The 17,498-nt window shown below is 40.7% G+C and overlaps 1 protein-coding gene across 1 annotated transcript in view; it reads left to right on the top strand.

The window, feature by feature from the left end:
• The window catches only part of LOC122554561 (complement factor H-like), a 93,257-nt gene that overhangs the window by 38,542 nt on the left and 37,217 nt on the right, over positions 1-17,498 (top strand). The window contains exons 8-10 of the mRNA XM_043699802.1: positions 509-670; positions 3,150-3,329; positions 10,792-10,965. Of these exons, the coding sequence (XP_043555737.1) occupies positions 509-670; positions 3,150-3,329; positions 10,792-10,965 (516 nt within the window). The remainder of the gene's footprint in view (positions 1-508; positions 671-3,149; positions 3,330-10,791; positions 10,966-17,498) is intronic.

Raw genomic sequence — 17,498 nt, 5'->3', positions numbered from 1 at the left:
AAATGAACAATGTGATTCCACCTCTGCTCTCCTGATTCTAACAGTGGTCTGAATGAAGTGCTGCAAATAATGGATAGGCTACAGAGATCTGACAAGAAAGCTCTTCACTGCAATAGGCAATGCAATCTGAAGATTTGTCTTGGCTCGTTGAAAAAGAACGTGGAGGAAAATAATATTTGGTAAAAAGGATTGAGAGCACAGTACAAATTTTACCTAAAAAATAGTTTTCAGAGGCCAAAACAGAGCCTGTATGGCTAACTATAACCATGCAGCAAGTTCAGTGGATCAGTCTGTCTCCATTGTTCCATGTACTTAATTGCATGGAATATTGCAGCGTTTGTGAGGGAAATTTGAATATACCAGTTCTTTAAATCTTTTTTTAAATGTCATTCATAAGTTAGAAGCATTACTTTATAATACTTCAAGAACTATTCAGTGATGAGCCTTGGTCAGCATGTAACATTATCAATATCACGTATGCATTTTGGTGTTAATTTCCCTTTCTCAGCAATTAGGTGTTCATTACCAAACGTCAATGCAATTTTCGAACCATATCATCGTTGGTACTTCAATCTTGAGAGAACAATAACTTACACCTGCAGAAATTCCAACCGCCGAAATTATTCCAAGTGTACACTAAGTGGCTGGGCCCCACAAATAAAATGTCCAGGTAAGTTTTCTTTATTCATTTACCTTAGTTTAAAGCAAACCATGAAATGAAACTACAATTTTCTTTGAAACAATTATATAATTGAATAGTTCAAAAAAAATCTTTAAAATAGACATGAAATATGGCAAAATGTATCCAGTTAAATTAAAATAATCTTTAGAATCCCAGTATTAGTTTTGTTTGGATTGCTTTCTATTTATTGCTTTAATCTGGTTATTGCTCTTCTGTTGGTGCCATTGGTAAAATGACCTTTATTTGAAAAAAGTATAGAATGCAAACAGACTAAGGATGGGAATGACAAATGCAGAGAGAGAGAGAGAACTTCTCACAACTCTTCCCTTCCAAGAAGTTTTGGTTTTTGTATTTGATGGCAGATGGTGGAATTTAAGTTCAATAGAAATCAGGATTTAAGAGTTTAATGATGACCATGGATCTGTTGCCAATTGTCAGAAAACCCCACTTTGATTCACTAATATCCTTTAGGGAAGGAAGCTGCTATCCTTAGCTGGTCTGGCCTACACGTGTCTCCAGACCCACAGCAATGTTATTGAGTCTTAACTGCTTTCTCTGTGATGAGCAATAAATGCTGGCCTAGCCAGTGATGCCCTCACCTAGCAAATAAATAAAAATAAATGTTACTTGCTCTAATCTTGTTTGCTGAATAGCATAAGGTTCAGGTAATAAACCAAAGTTATAATACTTGAGATCCAGTCCATTAAGTTCCTAATACCTGCTACTCTGCAAATAGCACTGTTTACCTACACTTCCCAAGTTGTTACGACCAACATTGAGTCTTTTCTTTCCTTCACCATATTTTTTTAAAGTCCATATGGAAGTCTCTCAGATTGATAGTTGTTATGAAGCATATGACGTGGGACTGTCAATCCTGCTTCCAAGGGATTCCAGCTGACCCCCTAATTATTAACTCCTTTACAATAACATATTATGCTTTCCCTTTTTCCGACTTCGGACAGCTTCCCAACTCAAGGAGCCATGGCCAACATTTTAGTGTCCTTTTGACTTAGTAAGTATTTTAAAACTGCTGAACAAAATTGGAGGTGTAGTGGACAGCGAAGAATGTTACCTCAGATTACAACAGTATCTGGACCAGATGGACCAATGGGCTGAGAAGTGATAGATGGAGATTAATTCAGATAAATGCGAGATGCTGCATTTTGGGAAAGCAAATCTTAGCAGGACTTATACACTTAATGGTAAGGTCCTAGGGAGTGTTGCTGAACAAAGAGACCTTCGAGTGCAGGTTCATAGCTCCTTGAAAGTGGAGTCGCAGGTAGCTAGGATAGTGAAGAAGGTATTTGGTATGCTTTCCTTTATTGGTCAGAATATTGAGTACAGGAGTTGGGAGGTCACGTTGCGACATTGGTTAGGCCACTGTTGTAAAATTGCTTGCAATTCTGGTCTCCTTCCTATCGGAAAGATGTTGTGAAACTTGAAAGGGTTCAGAAAAGATTTACAAGTATGTTGCCAGGGTTGGAGGATTTGAGCTATAGGGAGAGGCTGAGCAGGATGGGGCTGTTTTCCCTGCAGCTTGGGGGGCTGAGGGGTGATCTTATAGAGGTTTACAAAATTATGAGGGGCACAGATAGAATAAATAGACAAAGTTTCTTCCCTGGGGTTGGGGAGTCCAGAACTAGAGGGCATAGGTTTAGGGTGAGAGGGGAAAGATATAAAAGAGACCTAAGGGGCAACTTTTTCACGCAGAGGGTGGTACGTGTATGGAATGAGCTGCCAGAGGAAGTGATGGAGGCTGGTACAATTGCAACATTTAAGAGGCATTTGGATGGGTATATGAATAGGAAGGATTTGGAGGGATATGGGCCAGGTGCTGACAAGTGGGACTAGATTGGGTTGGGATATCTGGTCGGCATGGACAGGTTGGACCGAAGGGTCTGTTTCCATGCTGTACATCTCTATAACTCTTATGACTCTATGATCAGTATCTGCAAATCCTTGTTCTCTGGGAGGCCAATTATAATGTTAACTATCAGTTACAATAACTCATTTCCGGGCTTGCACCTCCTGGCAAGAAGTGGTTGTACTCTCCTCAAACTGTCTGGATATTGCTCCCCTTTCATTCTGTGTTGACAGATTCTGCCCATCTCTGTACATCTTTCAGATCCACAATCAAGTTACAAGACCTACAAAGTCATGTTGATGTTCTGATTATGTCCAGGAATTACTTAAGGATAAATCAGCTGGTCCGAAATATACAATTCTTTAAACTTCTAGTAGTTTGAAAATGCTTTTATAATTTTCCTCAGGCTGCAGATAATCATTAATATCTTGAGATAATGCCGATGTATTATTAAACCAGAAATTCTTCATTTAAATACTAACATTAGGTAAAAGTTGTAATCAAATTTGTGAAACCTTTGTCTATTTTGAAATCAAATAATAATGTTCTTGTTTAAGTAAATGTCAATTAAATGAGCACTAATAAACTAAACTGTTTCCACAGGACCATGCTCAAATCCACCAAATATTGAGCATGGTGATTTTCCATATACAATGTATTCATACTACAGTGATTTTGTGGGAAATTATCGATGCAATCATCATTATAGATTACAAGGGAGTGGTAAAATCAAATGCATCGATGGTGAATGGCACATCACAGACTCTATTCCAGCCTGCATTGGTAACTTATCTTCATAATTACTAGAATCTAATGGAAATGATAAAATAAATGTGTTAATTGACAAATGCAAACAGATTTTCCAAAGGTGACTGTTATAAAAGTGGATTGTTAGCCCAGCAGCAATAATTTTACAACTGATTCAAACAACATGGATACATTCACATTCATGTAAGAGTATTTGTTGTACACCTGCTCATGCTGTTAAATTAAATGATGAGATGGCCCATGATTAATGCTACAGCTTCTAAGGCCTGGAGTGATCTTTTTCAGGACTCTAAGCTGTCTTCATTTGTGTGGCCTACAGGCTTAACTTGAGACTGCTCCAAAAGGACAGTAAAACCCAGCTCCCAGAACTACAATGGTCAGCTCTAGCTTCCCAGTCATTTACACAGCTGCAAGCTTCTGACCACTATAGAACCTTCTGATTAATAAGAGAAAGTAAAAGTCCCATGATTGTGTTACGCAGTTACATTGGGTAGAGTTCTCCCCTCCCCGTTATGGCCAGAGTAAAGGCAAGTAATGGTGGAAATAAAGTGAGAATGAGGAAGATCTGATGCTTGACATTGAGGTAACTTTCCCCCCTTAAATACTGACATCAGAATCTCACCATTGAGCAGCAGCTAACCTATTCCAATGCCGTTCAATCAAATTACAACCCCAACTGCACTTATTTCTGCATCACTTCACATTCTCTTCTCCTCCACCAAGAAACTAGGTGACACAAATTCCCAACATGTATATCCAACTATTGCAACTTTCTCAGTGTTTCCCCTGGCCATCAAACATTGTGAATGATATCCTTGCATTTTCCATGATCACTACCCTCCTTTATCTGTCATCCAGCATCACCACATTATTATTCCTGCTCTGTCCTGACTCAGACACCACTTCAGCCCTTCAACTTTACTTTGGAGCTCTGGGATATCAATAACTTGCATGCTTCCACCAAGTAATTCTGTGAGAAGATAAACACACATCCTACACATCTAGAAATTATGTGGACATATGCAGCCTTTAGTTCCTAACATGCTTTCTTAGCACTCACACTTTATCACTAGGCAAGGTAGGTTGCCAGTCTATGTCTACTTCACATTACTTTCTTAAACATGCTCACTGTATTTAGTACTCACTTGCAGGTTACCAGTCTGCATGTGATGCATTGTTTTCTAAGTGCACAATGCCCTTTATGCTCAGCTCCAGGCTGTCAGTCTCTGTAGAGGCAGGAGCTGTAATGGCAGGAAATGGTAAGGCAATAGAAGGTAATGGGGAGGTGGATTGGACTATTAATCCAGAGATCCAGATAACGTGTGGAGGACCCGGGTTCAAATCCCATCATGGCAGATGGTGGAATTTGAATTCAATAAATACCTGGGATTAAGAATCCAATAATGACTATGAATCCATTGCTGATTGTCGGAAAAAAACTCATCTGATTCACTAATGTCCTTTGGGAAAGAAATTGCCATCTTTGCCTGGTTGGCCTACATATGACTCCAGAGCCACAGCAATGTGGTTGACTCTTAAATGCACTGTGGATAATTAGGGATGGGTAATAAATGCTGCCTAGTCAGTGATACCCACATCCTGTGAATGAATAAAGGAAAAATACTGCTGAACAGTCAATCGATCAGTGCGGTAGGATGGACATGTCACTGCACAGTAATGTGTGATGTCACTTTCAGACCTACAGCATGTGCCAGCAGTTTAAACAGCAATCAAACTGCATGTGCTTCAAGCAAAATGGCCATATGTGAAAGCCAATGGGAATCACTCCTTAGATGGGTGAAAGTGAACTGTAATTACTCAAGAGTCTCAATCTAGTCAAAAATTGGTTGTAGTCAGTCAGCCAGGTACTTGGCCCTCTCAGAGCCTCATGATAATGTTTTTGTAGTCCGGGGATTGGACAAGCAGCCCAGGAATTACAGATGGGTCAGTCGGCACCTAAGGTTGGGACGTCAATCAGGGAATGGACCATGTTCGATTGAGGCTGCCTTGCCAAGTCTGCACCAAAGTCCTGTGACTTTGGTGAATAAACGCAGTTCAGTGCGCAGAGTACTGGGGAAAGTGGACAATTCAAGTCTGGGGTTGAGCTTCATTGTATTGTATTATTGATGGAGTAGTGACAGTAATAATAGGTTCTGAGGATGAGTTGGATGCTTGCAATAGGGAAAGTTGACATCCATGACTCTCAGTTAAATGTATGTGCAGTGGCAGAGTTGGAATGAGTATTGGCACGGTGAGTGTGAGGTAGCAGAGACAAGATAATGACATTTACTTTTTCAGAGCACAGGTCATTGACCTACTTTCTACATTGCTAGGTGTACCTTTTCACCCAGGTCACAGCATAGAGCCAAAGAATCATAGAAGTCTACAGCATGAAAACAGGCCCTTTGGCCCAACACTACCCAGTTTTCACGCTTTGAGCTAGTCCTATTTGCCGACATTTGGTCTATATCACTCCAGACCTATCACTTCATGTACCTGTCTAAATGTTTCTTAAATGACGAAACTGTACTCTCTTCCTCTGGCAGCCCATTCCAGACACTCACCACTCTCTGTATGAAACAATTGGCCCTCTGGACCCTTTTGTATCTCTCCACTCTCACCTTAAACCTATGCCCTCTAGTTTTGGCTGTCTACCATGGGTTAAAACTGTTACCTACGTAAAAACAATGACTGCAGATGCTGGAAACCAGATTCTGGATCAATGGTGCTGGAAGAGCACAGCAATTCAGGCAGCATCGAGGAGCTTCAGCAAAATCGACGTTTCGGGCAAAAGCCCTTCATCAGGAATTCAGCAAAATCGACGTTTCGGGCAAAAGCCCTTCATCAGCTTCCTAAAGCTGTTACCTATCTACTTATCTATGCCTCTCATGATTTTATGTACTGCTATAAGGGAAAAAAGTCCCAGACCTCTCCTATAACACAAACCTTTCAGCCCAGGCAGCATCCTAATAAATCTTTTTCTGCATTCTTTCTAGTTTAATAGTATTCTTTCTATAGTAGGGCAATCTGAACTGCACACAGTACCCCAAATAATGGTCTCACTAATGTCTTGTACAGCTGCAACAAAACATCTCAATTCCTATACTCAAGTCTTCTGACTGATGAAAGCTAGCATGCTGAAAGCCTTCTTCACCTGCCTACCTACCTGTGACTCCATTATCAAGGAACTATGAACTTTTACCCATGTATCTCTCTTTGTTATATAACACTCCCCAGGGGCCTCCCATTGACTGTATAAGTGCTACTCTGGTTTGCCTCACCAAAATGCAACACCTTGCATTTATCTAAATTGAACTCCATCTGCCATTCCTCAGCCCATGTGGCAGTTGATTAAGCTCTTTCTGCATTTCCAGATAACCTTCTTCACTCTCCACTATACACCAATCTTGGCGTCATCCATAAACTTACACCCGTGCCTCCTAAATTCTCATCCAAATTATTTATATAAATGTGCTGCAATAGTTTCCAGATTGGTTGGATCTGGTGGCTTGACCCGCTGTAGCAGTACATTGGGAAAAGAACATCTCTTCTCTCTACCATATTGACTAAGATAAGAAAATAGGGTTGTCTGTACAAGGGAGAGACAATCATCCACTGTGTGCTGTGAATAGCATGGCTTGGGAATTGGTGAAGCCATTTTTAGAATACTGCGTATAATTCTGACCACCCTGCTGTTGGAAAAGCGTTGTTAAACTTGAAAAGCTGCACAAAATATTTACAAGGAGGTTGCTGAAACTGGAGGGCTTGAGTTATAAGGAGAGGCTGGATAGGCTGGGACTTTATTCCCTGGAGCATCTGAGGTTGAGGAGTGACCTCATGGACGTTTATAAACTCGTGAGGGGCATTGCTAAAGGGGCTAACCAAGGTCTTTTTCCCAGGCTATAGAAGTCCAAAATTAGAGAGTATAAGTTTTAGGTGAGAAGGGCCCTGAGAGGCAACCTTTTCAAATGGAGGATGGTGCCTATGTGTCGTGAGCTGCCAGAGGCAGTGGTAGAGGTGGGTAAAATTACACTTAGGAGAAATTTGAATAGCTACATGAATGGGAAAGTTTTAGAGAGATTTGGGCCAAATGCAGACAAATGGAAAAAGTTAAATTTGGGATATCTGGTTGGCATGGACGAGATGGACTGAACAGTCTGTTTCGTGTTCTATGTTTCTATGAGTCTATTGTTTTGCTGGTGGAATAATACCAGATTGCCGAAGCTTGACAGGTACACGGTGGCCTTTTAGACATGACTGATACTTACTCTTTATTGGCTAAGTTTCAACCATCTATTTTCAATGCATCATTTTACATGTTATCAGGAAAGCTTCCCATTTTCTAATAGGAAAAGAGGAGTTGTTGAATTATGGCAGAGGTCCCAGACTAGACAGGCCTGAATCTTTAGGATATGACAAGTAAAGTTCCAGTATAACAGCATCTGCTTCTCCTTCAATGCTTCTCCATCTGCTCAATCCGTGGGCTGTCTGTATGTAATTCACAGCATGATCGGTAAGCAGTGAACCTAGACTCTGTCTAAGTCTGTGATATTTTTAGCCACGTAAATTGTTTGTGATTTTGATAAACTTCAAGATATCTGCCTCAACTAGAACTTGACTTTATGATATATTTCTGACATATAATGAACCACAGAGTGTCAGCACCAGTTTTGAATGACATGGCAGACCATAATAATGCAGAACACCCTTTCTAGCCTATACTGCAAGCCCCTACCAGTTGTCCAAGCATTGAAATCTCAACTTCAAGAGGCCCATGATCTGTCCCACTGTGGCCCTGGTCAAAATATGAGCAGTCCTATATTTTTATTCCGCCTGAGGGTATGTTAAAGATGCCATGAGCCTTGTTTAGAGGGGCTGCCCTTGTCTCCTTTGAAGGAGGCAGGAACTTGAGAGTTCATTAGTATATAAGAATCATGGCAGCTGCCAGATTATTGGCACAGGCATCCAGAACTTAAGGTCAGTAATCATAAATGACTTGAATATTCAGGGACTGAAAACCTTTCTGTCCACAAACATTTCCAGTTAGTGAGAGGACACTCACAGTCAATAGTGTCCTGCAGTTGGGTGAAAGCTACTGATGGTGCCGAATCTTAATGCCCTGGCTGCTTGACTAGCATTGAAGATATATGCTCTGGGGAAAATTGTGTTGCTAAGATCACAAATGTATTTATAGCTTGAAGAGACTTTGAAATTCAGTTCACTGAAAGTGGAGTCTCAGGTAGATCGGATAATGAAAAAGGCAATTAGAATGATTTTCTTTCTTGGCCAGAGCATTGAATGTAGGGGTTGGGAGGTAATGTTGCAGTTGTACAGGACATTGGTTTGGCCACTTTTGAAATATTGTGTGCAATTCTTGTCTCCCTCCTATAGGAAGGATGTTGTGAAACTTGAAAGTATTCAGAAAAGATTTACAAGGATATTGTCAGGGTTGGAAGTTTTGAGCTATAGTGAGAGGCTGAATAGGCTGAGGCTGTTTTCCCCGGAGAGTCGGAGGCTGAGGGGTGACCTTTTAGAGGTTTATAAAATCACGAGGGGCATGGATAGGGTACATAGGCAAGATATTTTCCGTGGGGTAGGGGAGTCTAGAACCAGACGGCATAGGTTTAGGGTGAGAGGGGAAAGATTTAAAATGGAACTAAGGGGCAACTTTTTCACACAATGGTACGTGTATGGAATGAGCTGCCAGAGGAAGTGGTGGAGGCTAGTACAATTGTAACATTTAAAAGGCATCTGGATGGGTATATGAATAGGAAGGGTTTGGAGGGATATGGGCCAAGTGCTGGCAAATGTGACTAATTAATTTGGGATATCTGGTCAGCAGGGATTAATTGGACCAAAGGGTCTGTTTCTGCACTGTACATCTCTATGACTGCATTTGCATATACTACACAAGTCACATATTCTTTTTTTATTTCAAAAATATACTTTATTCATAAAATTCTCTTTGTACGTATACACAGTCACAAATGCAGTTCGGTTCTGTACAGTAGAATATCAAGTAAACAAACGGGCCATTGGACTTTGACTCTATCCCCAAAACCAAGACTTCTTTTACACATGCAAGACTAATATTTATATATGTTTGAGACACTGGGAGGGTCCAATAACTGAACAGATCTCCATTTACCTTCAGCAGGAAGAACTCAAATAGTGGTCTTTTCCCAAGTACCTTGGTAGCAGCTGCCCCAAGCTTTAGTGCATTCTTTGGCATATAGTCCTTGTCTTTAGAATATGCCCACACAAGCCACCCATTACTCCCTGTAACAGGCAGTTGTGACTTTTATGGCCACTGGAAAGAGGTTGGAACCCAGTCTTTCTGAGCATAAGTCATCTAACAGCATCTGACTCAGCCAGGGACATGATTAATCAGACCTGCACTGTCTTTCATGTAGTCCAGCAAGCTGACACTGAGGCCTATAATTCTTGACTCTCATCATTTGATTGCCACTCTTAACCTTAAGTTGATCTTAACCTGCTGCTTTTCCCTCCAGAGACAGTGCAGCAGCTATTGAAGGTTGCTGAATTCCCTGAGTTTTTTTTTAAATTGCTGTTACCAGTGCGTTATGTTCAGAGAATCATTGAAACCATAGGGAATTCAGCAATGGTGTTCTCCACCCGAAATCTATGAGCAGGTAATCTATACAGAATGTCAGAAAGAATAATGCAGTGTTATTGAAGGAACTCCTGATCCGTTACACTCATAGTAATGAAACATAATGTTATTTCTTCATTCAGTGTGGCATGGGAATTTGACAAGGACCTGCCTTGTCATGCCTTGATAAGGTGCTCTGAAGTATATTATTATATCCATTTGTGCAGGGAATAACCAAAGTGTTTATATTACCTTGAGAAGAGATTTCTGCCACTAAACATGAACTTGTTTTGCACTGTACCTTTCCACACTATTAATTATTACAGGATGGAAATCTTGGCATTACTTTTAGACCAACATTCCTGATAATAAGGATATCTTCAACACATTAGAAAGTCAAATACAAAAATCTAAAGTACCTTTAAAATGTTTAGACTGCTCTAACCAGTTTGATTTCTGTGAAAAGAAGAAATCGCAATTTTCAAGTATCGTTTATGACCTCAGGGCCACACAAGGCGCTTCACAGTTAATGAAATACTGAAGTGGAATCTTCACCACTATGTCAACTGATGAACCACTTAGGTTTTATAATACTGTTGAACTTCCTGACCAAGACTGGAGAGCATTAAACAGCCAAATATCACTGAAAACCAATTCAAGCTGTACGCAGGAACAAACATTTAGAGGCATATGGCTACCTGGTAGAAAATGGGCCATGTCTTCAGAAAGGATATGAACAACATAGCCATGTGTTGTGAAATGCTATAACATGGTCTCTCCATAGTCAACTACTATATTTTAGTTGAATTCGATCGAAAACTAGTCCAATTTACTCATAGATATACTTGATCATATACTTTACAGAACAGAGATGCGGAAAACCACCTCCATTAACAAATGGAAGATATAGTCCTGACCGAGCAAAGTACGATGAAGGGAGCTGGGTGACCTACCGTTGTACTCGTAGATTTGAACTTTATGGGCAGAACACTGTGAGTTGTACTTCCAAAGGTTGGCCAGAGGCACCTGTTTGCATTGGTAAGCACAATTTTTTAAAATATTCAATGGATACTTGTTAAAAAAAAATTATAAGGTAGACTGTTTAATTATAAAGCCTTTCTTTAAAAATGTAGGATTAAATACTGTATTTGGGTCCTGTCTGATTATGTAGTCATTTAATAAGAAGATATTAAATAATTCAACATCAAGGTAACTGTCCAATAGTACTTCATAAACTTTTAAATGCCCATTATTCATGTATCCTGATATTTCATGCATTTGTGACCAATGCCATCAACTACCATGTTGTACCATCATTGAGGTTGCTCCTTGATGCTCAACCTTTGTTTGTCCACGAATATTTCGGCCTTGATTTGGTGTGGAATGACTGCAGAGGTTTGACCTGATCTATTGTTTATGGATCACTTAGCTGCATCTGCTTCTCTGTGTTGTTTTGCGGCACTACCAAAGTCAGTGCCTTACTTCCAGGTCTCATCACATCTCTCACCATCAACATCCTTGTCCTGACTAACTAGAAATTGAAGGGGGGTGTCAGCCACACGTGTTGAGGGTACTGGAGCAATTAAGTAACTGGTTATTCTGCAGCGAGTTGATCGCTTGCTGACTCAAAATAACAGCTGCTTTGTGTGAATACCCCAAAGTACTATATTATTTATTGCCAATTCCAATTTTAAAGTCTTCTTCCAAATAAGAAAATAAACACTTTAAAAATCAAATGATGAGATTAATTCAACTTGCCCATTTAATTATCATCTCTGGCCTTTAATTCCCTCATATCTTTTAAATTTCAAAGTCTCAGCCTGCCTCATACGCCTAGCCTTGGAGTGGATATTTTTCTTTGAAATATATTAGGGTTAGGGTTATGACGAGGGGTTCAAACCAACTGCATCTTAATGAAGTAAGGGGAAGGATTGATGAGAGTTCTACGGCTGATATCACGATTGTTAACTTCTAAAAGGAATTAGGAAAGTACTACATTATTGACTATTAACCAACTTAAGGTCCACAGGATTAAAAGGGCAAGTCTCAGCATGGATCCAGAATTGCTTAGGGTCTTAGAATGCAAAGTTGTGTGGAACAGTTGCTTTTCAGTCTAATGAAATTATCGTGATGTTCCCCAGATTAAGTTTGTAGAAACATACAGCTCTGTTTGATATATGTTAATGACCTGGACTCAATATACACAGAATAACTTTAAAGTTTGCTCAAGATTTTAATTGAGTAATTAAGGAGAAACTGTTTCCACTGGCAAAAGGGTCAGCAACCAAAGGCAGATTTAGGGTAATTAACCAAAGAACCAGTGATGTCATTATAATAGAGTGAGTTGTAATCTGGAACAAAAACAGAAATTGCTGACGAAACTCAGCAGGTCTGGCAGCATCTGAGGAAAGAGAAAAACAGAGCTGATGTTTTGAGCCCAGAGACCCTTCATCTGAATGGCTTCGAACTATATTCCGGTGTGGACTATCTGAAAGGGTGATGGAACCAGAATCAAAGGAAACTTTCAAAAAAGAATTAGCTAAATGTTCAAAGAAACATGAGGCTTTGGGAAGGGCAAGGTGTTAGACGAATTGGAAATCTCAGAAAGAGCCAGCACATGCGCAACATGCCGATATAATATTTGGGCCGAAAATGTGTTGCTGGAAAAGCGCAGCAGGTCAGGCAGCATCCAAGGAACAGGAGAATCGACGTATCAGACATAAGCCCTTCCTGAAGAAGGGCTTATGCCCGAAACGTTCATTTTCCTGTTCCTTGGATGCTGCCTGACCTGCTGTGCTTTTCCAGCAACACATTTTCAGCTCTGATCTCCAGCATCTGCAGTCCTCACTTTCTCCTCGAAGATATAATATTTGGCACAAGATATAATGTGTTACATCATTCATTAATCTGGGCATTCTGAGCAGTTTCTGGAATTATTCAATATCCATTTGTTGAGATTCAAGTTGGAACAAAATAATGATGATAATAACAATAATCTGGAGTGTGAACTCATAAAACCTTATTTCAGGCAAATGTGACATTTAAATTATTCACAAATACTCCTCTCTTCCTCCCCAGAAGACAATACGATATATGAACAAAATTAGGCCATTCAGCCCATTGAGTCTGCTCCACCATTCAATCAAGACTAATATGTTTCTCAACCCCATTCTTTTGCCATCTCCCCATAACCCTTGATCCCCTTACCATTCAAGACCCTATCTATCTCTGTTTCAAGTACATTCAATAACCTGGTCTCTGCAGCCCTCTGTGACAATGGGTTCCACAGATTCACCATCCTCTAGCTAAAGAAATTCCTCCTCATCTCAGTTTTAAAGAGTCGTCCCTTCACTGTGAGGCTGTGCCGTCAGGTCCTAATCTCCTCTACTTGTGGAAACATCTTCTCCACATCCACTCTGTTCAGACCTCTCAGTGATCTGCAATTTTCAATCAGATCCCTCTTCATCCTTCCAAACTACTTTGACTACAGACCTAGAGTCCTCAGCTGCTATGACAAGCCCTTCAACCCCAGGATCATTCATGTAAACCTCATCTGGACCCCCTCCAAGGCCAGCACATCCTTCCTGAGATATAGGACCTAAAACTGCTCACAACATTCCAAATGCAATCTGACCAGAGCTTACACAGCCTCAACCTTACATCTCTGCTCATGTATTCTAACACTCTTGAAATGAATATGAACATTACATTTGCCTTCCCACTGCCACTTGAACCTATACGGTAGCCTTACGAAAATCTTAAACTCAAACTCCTAAGTCCCTTTATGCTTCAGATTTCTGAAGCCTTTCCACATTTGGAAAATACTCTCTGCCTCTAATCTTCCTATTAACGTGCACAAGATGATACTGTACACATTGTACTCCCTCTGCCCACTTCTTTGCCCAATCTCCCAGCATGTCCAAGTCCTTCTGCATTCTCCCCATTTCCTGAACGTTCCCTCCAGCTATCTTCATGTCATCTGCAAACTTAACAAGAATGCCTTCAGTTCCTTTGTCCATATTGTTAATGTATAACTTGAGTAGTTGTGGTCCCAACACGGCATCCTGTGGAACTCCACTAGTCATCAGTTACCATCCTGAAAAAGGCTCTTTTTGCCTGCTCTCTGCCTTCTTTCAGTCAGCCAATCTAGTACCTTATCCCTCACTACGAGCTTTTATCTTATTTAGCAGCCTCCTGTACACGCCTTGTGAAAGACCTTCTGAAAATCCAAATAGATCACCTCCATGGCTCTCCTTTATCTAACTTGCTCATGACCTCCTCAAAGAATTCTAACACTTATGTTAGGAATGACCTGCTGTTAATGTAGCTGTGCTGACTCAGCCCCATTTTGTTACACACTTTCAAGTAGTCCATAAGCCTAATAAGGGCCTCTATAAATGGCTGAGGTCAGGCGCGCCAGGCTATAGTTTCCTGGCTTCTGTCTCTCTCTCTTCTTAAAACAGGAGTATTATTTTAACTATTTTCCAGTCCACTGGGACCCTGCCTGACTCCAGTGATTCCTGAAAGATCACCTGCAATGCCTCCACAATCTCCTCAGCTTTTCCTTCAGAACTCTGGACTATAGTCCATCTAGTCCAGATGATTATCCACCTTCACAACTCTCAGCTTCCCCAGCACCTTTCCCTTAGTGAAGATCGCTGCACTCACTTCTGCTCTGATTTCTTGAATTTCTGGTATGGTGTTGGTGTCTTCCACTGTGAAAACTGACAAGAAGTACCAACTTATTCCTCTGCCATTTCTTTGTTCCCTATTACTGCTTCACTAGCCTCATTTTTCAGGGGTCCAACAATGTTCGCTTTGCCTCTCTCTTACATTTTAGATAACTTTAAAGAGGTCTTTCAGTCTTGTTTTATCTTACTAACTAGCTTACTCTCAAATTTCGTTTTCTCCACTTTTATTGCTTTTTTTAATTATCCAACTGTTGGTTCTTAAAGGCTTCCCAAGCTTCTGGCTTCCCACTTATCTTCACCACCCTGTATGTTTTTTCTTTAGTTTTTATGTTGTCCCTGACTTCCCTTCTCAGTCATATTTGCCTCATCCTCGCCTCTTCTTTCTTGGTAAAAGTTTCAACTGTGCCTCCCGATTATCCCCAGTACCCCTGCCATTGCTGCTCCACCATTTTCATTGTTAGGCACGCCTTCCAATCAACTCTGGCCAGTTCCTTCCTCATGTTCAAAGTTTGTGAAAAGATTTGTAGCTTGGGTGCTCATTGTTGTGGTTCTGTTCGCCGAGCTGGGAATTTGTGTTGCTAACGTTTCGTCCCCTGTCTAGGTGACATCCTCAGTGCTTGGGAGCCTCCTGTGAAGGGCTTCTGTGACCTTTCCTCCGGCATTTGTAGTGGTTTGAATCTGCCGCTTCCGGTTGTTACTTCTGGACCCAATATACCGGCCACTGCAACGGACAGCTGGAACTGACAACCGGAAGCGGCAGGTACAAACCACTACAAATGCCGGAGGAAAGATCACAGAAGCGCTTCACAGGAGGCTCCCAAGCACTGAGGATGTCACCTAGACAGAGGACGAAACGTCTGCAACACAAATTCCCAGCTCGGCGAACATCTTTCCTCATGTTTCTGTAGTTAATCTTACTCAATTGTAATACTGTTACATCTGATTCGAGCTTCTCCCTCTCAAACTGCAGCACAAATTTTATCATATTATGGCCATTGTCCCCTAGGGGTTCCTTCACCTTAAGCTCCCTAATCAAGTCTGCCTCATTACAGATCACCAAATCCAGAATTGTCTGTTCCCTAATGGGCTCTACCACAAGCTGCTCCAATAAAATTTAGACATTCTACAAATTTATTTTCTTGGGATTTGCTACCAATCTGATCTTTCCAGTCAACCTGCATTTTGAAGTCCCCCATGATTATTGTAATCGTTCTTTTCTTACATGCATCTTTTATATTCTGAGTTATTTTCTTCCACACATCCTGACTACTGCTAGGAAGCCCATACACAACTCCCATCAGAATCTTTTCATCTGCATTGCTTTTAATCCTAATAAAATCAATGATTAACAGCAGCTTATATCTCACTGAATCACAGAATGGTTACAACACAGAATTCACACACATTCACAGCTCTGTATCTGTGCCAGCTAAATGGAAGAACAATTCACCTAGTGCCATACCCTTGCGTTTAAACCATAGTTGGGTCATTTTTCCCCCCATTCAGATAATGATCCAATTCACTCTGAAGTCCATGGTTGAATCTACTTGAACCATATTCTCAGGTGGTGTATTCCGGGTTATAGGCACTAGTTGAGTAAACAGTATCCTCCTGCCACTGTTGCTTCTTCTGCCAATCATCAATTATCAACCAAAAACAGAAATCAAAACTTTCTGACATAGGGTGACTGAACCTGAAACTTTAATAATTTTCTCTCCAAACATGCTGAGTTTCTCTAGCAATTTCTGTTTTTGTTTCAGGTCTTTCGCATCCACAATTCTCTGTTTGATCCTCAGTTCTCAATCTTTTCGTTAATGGGGGTGGTTTCTCCCTATTTCCTACATCCTGGTCTCCCATGATTTTTAGCACCTATGTGAAATCTCTCTATGCTTTCTTTGCTAACAAGATAAAATGAAGTTTTTTTATTACTTCCAGTCAAAGCTTAAAAATCTTAGGTTGCTCTGTCCTCCACACCCAATATTACTGTCTTTCCACTACATAAAAATAAAAATGCCGGAAATACTCAATGGGTCCACCCACATCTGTGGAGTCAAGAACAGCGAACATCTGTGACCTTTCAGTAGAATTGAGAAAAGTTAGATATGATATTAGATTTTGAACAAGTTAAAAAGCAGGGTTGGGGCAAGAAGGGTGCACATACGGACAAAAATAAATGTTTTTGATTGGGTCAAAGGCAGGACAGGTTAAATAGCAAAAAGGTTCAGTGTCGCCAAAGGATTGAAAACTGAGGATCAAGCAAAAAAATTGCAGATGCTGAAGATCTGAAACGAAAACAGAAATTGCTGGAGAAACCCAACAGGCCTGGCAGCACCTTTGGAGAGAAAATAGTTGAAGTTTCAGGTTCAGACACCCCACGTCAGGAAGTTTTGTTAATGGAACAAATAAAGAAACAATATGTGTAGAAGGGATGTGAATGGCAGGATACCTGCCATCGAAATTCAAAGTAAAGGCAATAAGAAACAAATTATAAAAATAAAACTGAACACTGGCAGAGTTTATGTGTTTGGTTATGTGTAGACCAGGGTTTTGAAGGGAGTGGTCAAATTTAAAAGGCTGACTGGGAAGGAATGTTGTGATTAGTGCTGGAATCACATTGCAAATGGCAGATGTCATTAGATGACCTGTTGAATAGGAGAAAGTGAGGACTGCAGATGCTGGGGATCAGAGCTTAAAAATGTGTTGCTGGAAAAGCGCAGCAGGTCAGGCAGCATCAAAGGAGAAGGAGAATCGACGTTTCGGGCATAAGCCCTTCTTCAGGAATGAGGAGGGTGTGCCAAGCAGGCTAAGATAAAAGGTAGGGAGGAGGGACTTGGGGAGGGGCGTTGGGAATGCGATAGGTGAAAGGAGGTTAAGGTGAGG

Source organism: Chiloscyllium plagiosum, chromosome 11 (genome assembly GCF_004010195.1).
Source record: "Chiloscyllium plagiosum isolate BGI_BamShark_2017 chromosome 11, ASM401019v2, whole genome shotgun sequence".
In the NCBI taxonomy this organism is placed as follows: Eukaryota; Metazoa; Chordata; class Chondrichthyes; order Orectolobiformes; family Hemiscylliidae; genus Chiloscyllium; species Chiloscyllium plagiosum.
The sequence above is the reverse complement of the archived record's forward strand: the minus strand, read 5'-3'. Positions and strand labels throughout refer to the sequence as shown.